Raw genomic sequence first — 6,202 nt, forward strand, 5'->3', positions numbered from 1 at the left:
GAAAAAATTAAATCTCATTAATGGAAAGTCCCGATAAAACCTTAATTACTCCAATGTATCCCTTTTCTAAGAAAAAAAAAAAAAAAAAAACTAAACAATTATACAATAATTTTTGTTTATACAAAAATAAAATTAATAAAGAGTTGATCAACGATAAAGAGAGAAGCCGAGAAAAGACAAAGAAAAATCTTTATACCTTAAATTGAAGGACCTATTTTAATTTTATGTTGTTTGAGAATCCCTGAATTAGTACTCTAAAATCAGCACCAAGTCCGTATAATATTTAGTAATTTTGTACAAGTAACAAGTACCTTTTTCAATATATGCACCAGTGTGGTTAAATACATTATGTTTCACTAGTATCTCCCATGTCAGAAGTGAACTAGTTTAGCAATTTCCTGAAGGAAAAGGGAGATTATTGCTGCTAAGAATGAGCAGTAATTTCATGAGCCACTTCTTCGGCCAGCTTGTCAGCACGATCATCCTGTCCACCAGCAAAGGCATAGACCCGGTATGCCAGTTGAAAAGCCCTCCAAAGCATTTTAGAATTTCCCTTTCTTTGTCTGTCGGCTTTGGATCCAATTTCTTCATTAGCCTTTGCTGCCTTTGCTTCTCTCTTCTCCTAGTAGAAAATGCCAATATGATCGTCATATATAATAGTCAACCATGTCAGATGATCTGCGGCTTGCTTGGACTCGGTTGCTTAGTAAGAGTAATGTTATTTTTCGTACGGTCGTACCCATGTCACATTGGCCAATATGACATGTTTTAAGTTGTTTACACTTTTGTTTTTTTCAAGTGACAGACATAGTAAACAACTTAAAACACACAATGCCAGCCGATATAACATGAGTGTGATAAATAGGTTTGAAGAGTAGCATTTCTAGCTTAGTAATTGTGAAAGAATATTACTACTTTTCACACGCCTATTTATCACACTCATTTTACACTGGCTGACGTGACGTGTTTTAAGTGATTTTCATTTTGATTTTTTCTTAGTGACTGACATGAGAAAGCCACGTAAAACATGCTAGCTCAGCTTGTGTGAAATGGGTTTGATAAATAAACGTGAAGAGTAGCATTACTCTTTGTAAAATTAGTACTAAAGGTACCTTAAGTGCTAGCTCCATGCAGCTTGAGGAAACATCCACCATTAATTCCTTGATCAGTGTAAGGATGTTGAAGTCGAAATGAATATCATGACTCTTAAATTTCTTGGATTCTTCTTCTTTGATCCTTTCAAGTGCCTCCAATTCTTTTTTGATCTTAGTGAGGATCAGAGAATGAAGATATATTACAAAGGAGTTTGAAAATTCAATGAAGTTTTAGACTTACCAAGGGTTCCTAAAGATGGTGATACTATGAGGTTTAAGACCTCATTGGATTGGTACTTTACCTTACTGAAATAACTCTCAACCTTGTTGAAGAGCTGGTCCAAGGGTGCCACTATCTGCAGTTCCTTCAAGTTTGTTGCTATTGTATCCAATTTTGAGTACAACGCAGCAGCTGTCCTCAATGCTTCCAGCTTCTTTGTAGGGAAATCTTCATACTTTGCGAGCACCTACACCTTAAAGAATTGAAAGATCAACTAAGGTTGACAATGAGGATCAATGATTTGAAAAATCCCATAGTATATTTGACCTGGGTTTCATCAGTTAGCCCTTCAAGAAAAGATTCCACACTTCTTTGGAACTTAAGCAGCTTAACCATGTCCTTCGCTTGGAAGGACCTAATTGCTATCTTCAGCTCCATGATTGACCTTTCATGCTTTCGAGCATCTTCTTCTATTTGTTGGAAGTAAGATGATCTGAGGCCAAAGAGATTTAAAAATTAACCACTCTTGAGTCATGGGTTTGGATCTAACAATGCTATAATAACCACTCATATATATCATGTACCTTCTTTCTAATATAGGACTTAATATTTTTACACTCTCACATGTATACTCAACAAATGTAAATTGAAGTTTTTGAAATCTGCTATCTTCATATATAATGCTTTCAACAGTAAACTGTCATGAGAATTAAGCAAACCTCTTTGTCAACTCTGCTAATGAAGCGGCCAGTCCTTGTTTCCAACCAGTAGCGCCTCCAATTTGTGTCCTTGTACCAGCTGGAGCTCCTCTTTCACTAACAACATCAGCTGAATTAACAACAAGGCTAGACCCTTCTACATTTCTCTTGAGATTCCGAAACAAATTAATCATCTTGACAGATCTCTTCAACTTAGTTGTGGCTGACTTTCGATGCAGGGATTTTGTGGCACCAAGTGGAGGAGGCGGTGGGGGAGCAGGACGCTTCTGCAGCGGCATGGGTGTTGGTGGAGACGGGGCTGGTCCTTTTGAAGGCATCATGGGAGGTGGTACTGACTGCACTGATCCTTTTGAAGGCAGCATGGACATTGAGGGTTTTGTTGGGTTGCCAGGTTTTAGTTCTGCTACTGTCACTTCAGAATTGCTCTTTTCTTCTTTAGCATTTGGTTTTAATTCTTCAACCTTCCCATTCTTCTGATTGAGGGGGCTGGAATTTTGATTATTCAATTCTAATGGACATGAAGCTTCATTGGAGACACTTTTGAATGTTTTTGCTTGTGTACTATAACCTTCCTTCATATCTTCCTCATCCATCATATCGAATAATTCCCTTGCTGCCTTTATCATGCAATCTAGTGTTGCGAACACTGTATCAACTTTAAAAAGTGAAATTATATTGGAATCTAGTCAAGAAAATCATAAATGTTTACATGTTAGAGAGAGAGAGAAAGCCAAAGGACATACCAAGTTGCTCCACAATAGTGTTTTCCACATTAAGATTCTTATCAAATACGAGTTTGTAATTCATCCACTCGTGATTCTTTGTCCATGAATCTCTAACAGATATCAAAGCCTTGCAGAAGTATGCCAGTCTCTATATGCAACATATTTTACTTCATTAGCTCAGAAACTTGTGATCAAGCTATGAAAATAGTGCATCCATTAAGGGCAACTGATTGGTAAACCTTATCTAAAGTTGTTCCCTTCATGTTTGACAAAGAAGTATGAGGCATGATTCCAGGATAAAGCTTATGGAGGTGCTCCATCATTCACTTATCAAATGGAAGAAAATATCTCACTAACTGCAAGAAATGCACAGTTCGAAAAATCAAAGAGCTCAACCCTGCATGTCCCATTAGTCTGTCAAGGAACAAATGGAGGATTACCTTAATATAGCAGTATTGCCAGTATATATATCTTCATCTGCATCGTGAAAGCGAATTTCCGGGTCCAACCAAAATTCAGATTTCATTGTCAAGCCTTACCCTTCTTTGTGATCCTTTACATATGGCGAAAAGCTTTTGGTTTGCCTGTAGAAGTAGTTCGTTTGCTATGATGATTAGCTGCAAAGTTTGTGTGTGTGTGTGTGAGAGAGAGAGAGAGACAGAGACAAAGAGAGAGAGAGAGAGAGAATATTTATTCATTACCAGAGTAAATTTTCTTTCCTGTTGCATATTAAAAGGAATTTTTAGTTTTATCTATATATATATATATATATATATATATATATATATATATATATATATATATATTTTATATTGCGCATTAGTTGGGGCCATTTAATATTTATTGAAAGCTTGGTTTTACCTAATATAAGAAAGATTAAATATGCATTATGCATGGGATCCTGTTATTACTTTTATAGATGGTTCTGATGGGGGAGGAAAATTATTTGTTGACCAAGAAATGCAGAAAGGAAGGATATAGACATAGTCATGAATAGGCAGCTGATAACCCACACGACACGAAATCAGGCGCGTTGAAAAATCAAAATCAATTGGGCTAAGTAACAAAAAAAATTATATAAAAAAATGGCGATGAACTCGCATACTTTTAATAGGTTCAATGAATGACTTGGCCTCTATTGGATGCAGTACAGACAGTTTATTGCACCCAATCCCAATATGGTAGAATCAAACTTCGGCCATGCCCTATTTGATGATTAGGGGGTAATTGTGCTCTTGTATAAACAACGTTGTACCAATTTTTGTATAATTAACGTTAGAGGGCCAACAAAAAATTAAAAAAAAAAAAAATCAAGTGAGAACAACTTTGATTTACCACAACACAAAAAATGTCGGGTTAATTTGAGCCCCCCTTTTTTTTATTCTTGTATCAGGTGTTTTTCTCTGCAACAGTCAATATGCCCTAGCCTGCCATTTTAGATTTCACATTAAGGGTTAAAAAGAAACATAAGGGAAAAATGTGTAATATTAGTTATTGTAATTACACCGATTTACAATAAGCTCAATAAAATTTTAAAAATAACTTAAAACTCTAGATAGTTAGCATAAATGAATAGCTCATGCCCTAAATTTTCATAAAGATGGAGGGCCATAATGAAAAATGGATTAAGCTCAAAAAGAAATTGAAAACTACTTTTTTCTTCTAGCCTTTTTTTCCTTAGAAGTTTGTTTCTCTCCAACTTTTACGGCAAAGTGGCCAGGTCAGCGTTTTTTGTTTCGAGATACGTGTTGACATCTTGTGGTGTTCAATTCCAATAAGAAATAGACAGAAACTAGGCCCCCGAATTCCTTAAGCTTGGCCTTGGTCTTTTTTTATTTTTCTTTTTGTCAAATATGGGAAAATGGGTTACATGGACCGAACAACTATAAAAGGGTAGGCACTCCAACAATAAAGCTCAAAAAAAAAAAAAAAAAAAAAAGTAGTATAGAAACAGGCACAAATAGTAGACAATGGTGTCATCTATGATTTCAAAGGAACCATAAACGAGTCGGGCATTTCTAAGGGTTGCACAAGGCAATAAAAAATGACAAAAGGACTCAATGAAGAGTCCTAACAGGTAAATGCAACAACCACCATGAAGTGGTTGTTGAGAGAGAGATATTGCTAAAAATCGAAAAGGTTTCGATGAGGAAGAACCAAAACCGACTTACAAAAGTCTCCACCATTAAATAAAACCACATAAAACCTAGGAGACGGTAATCTACAAAAAACAAATAAAGTAGCAAAATACAAGAGAAAATACAGAATAACAGCGGAAACATAATAACAGAAATACGACCACTCCACGAAACAGTAAAACACCAGCATAGGAGAGGCGGTCAGAGGAGATCTGGAGGCGTGTGAGATCCATGTGCTGGCAAGTGGGGACCATTCATTTATAGAGTTTATTTGAATATGGAAGCAAAAAGTAGTTTGGTTTTATACATTTAAAAAAACATTGCCTCTTAGAGCATTAGCAACAACTTCCTTTAAACTTTTTTTTAATTGAGGGAACTAAATTACTTTTTGCTTCCCTATTTAAATGCACTCCACAATATATTTCTTTATCATTTCCCTATACTATTTAAATATTCTTTAAATTAAATGTTAGGAGAAAGATAGAAGAAAGATAAATCATTTAAATATTGTTTCAAATAAATGATAGAGGAATAGGAGAGGGAGAGAAAGTTCCTTATATTAAAATAATATTATATCTTGGGTACAACTTTTGGTTCCCTTAGTGTTTTATTGGTTTAGGAAACAACAATATAATCTTATTTAATGGGTTTTTAACGAGTTTTCCCTACCTCTAGGAAAGAGAATGATAGTTAGGAATTAAAGTTACTGCTAGTGCTATTATATGTTAGAAGGACACATGTAAATTTATTAGACTGAAGAATTTCCTCTAACTTAGTTTGAAGGAAATTTTTGTCCTTTTTTGGGTACTTTAAGACATATCTATGCTCTTTTGTTATTTTTATTTTTTTGTTGGCATTTAAGTTGTAATTCTAGGAAAAAAAAGAAGAAGTTGTAATCCTAGTGTTGCTTTAGTTAACGCTTATTTTGGGTTAGACCATGGTACGTGAATGGAAGGAGAGTATAAACAAGTAATTCTAAACGTCATACTCATGGTTTTTAATCATACCACATTATATTGACAATTTCAAAAAATTCTTCATACAATGAGCATAGTATGAGGGCTATGGCGGTCAGGCATACCTGTCCAACCCCATTGTCTAGTGGTTCAGGACATCATTTTTTTTTTTTTTTTTTTTGTCATCAAGTGGTTTTTAAAATTATCAATCACAAACTAATAATGAGGTGGCTTTTAAGATTGAATTATTTCTATCCTAATAACCAGAATTTAAGATGAGGAGATCGATTGGCATCTTTGCTGTATAACTCATAACCCCAATAAACTTTTAATTAATGTATTAATCCAAA

At 34.9% G+C, this 6,202-nt stretch overlaps 1 protein-coding gene across 7 annotated transcripts; it reads right to left on the bottom strand.

Annotated features, from left to right (window-relative positions):
• Positions 1-262: 262 nt before the first annotated feature.
• LOC133872124 (uncharacterized protein At4g04980-like) lies at positions 263-3,415 on the bottom strand. Of its 7 annotated transcripts, none has more exons than XM_062309601.1 (8): positions 3,199-3,415; positions 2,998-3,114; positions 2,777-2,906; positions 2,034-2,688; positions 1,642-1,807; positions 1,397-1,561; positions 1,113-1,265; positions 263-616 (listed from the first exon to the last, which is right to left on the bottom strand). In XM_062309601.1, the coding sequence occupies exons 2-8, from the start codon at positions 3,079-3,081 to the stop codon at positions 425-427; spliced, it is 1,545 nt and encodes a 514-aa protein (XP_062165585.1). In that variant the 5' UTR covers positions 3,082-3,114; positions 3,199-3,415; the 3' UTR covers positions 263-424. The 7 variants fall into 7 exon arrangements, with proteins under 7 accessions (XP_062165585.1, XP_062165584.1, XP_062165589.1 ...); XM_062309600.1 differs by having other exon boundaries at positions 263-622; positions 2,998-3,110; positions 3,199-3,413; XM_062309605.1 differs by having other exon boundaries at positions 263-622; positions 2,034-2,664; positions 3,199-3,413.
• Between the last annotated feature and the right edge of the window lie 2,787 nt (positions 3,416-6,202).

The sequence above is a fragment of the Alnus glutinosa genome, chromosome 1 (genome assembly GCF_958979055.1).
Source record: "Alnus glutinosa chromosome 1, dhAlnGlut1.1, whole genome shotgun sequence".
Taxonomy (NCBI): Eukaryota; Viridiplantae; Streptophyta; class Magnoliopsida; order Fagales; family Betulaceae; genus Alnus; species Alnus glutinosa.

Coding starts and splice junctions, on each gene's coding strand:
- LOC133872124 (XM_062309600.1), bottom strand. CDS start 3,081: ATGATGGAGCACCTCCATAAGCTTTATCCTGGAATCATGCCTCATACT. Junction 2,907..2,997: donor AGGGAACAACTTTAGATAAG/GTTTACCAATCA, acceptor TGTTGCATATAG/AGACTGGCATACTTCTGCAA. Junction 1,562..1,641: donor GGCTAACTGATGAAACCCAG/GTCAAATATACT, acceptor TTTAAGGTGTAG/GTGCTCGCAAAGTATGAAGA.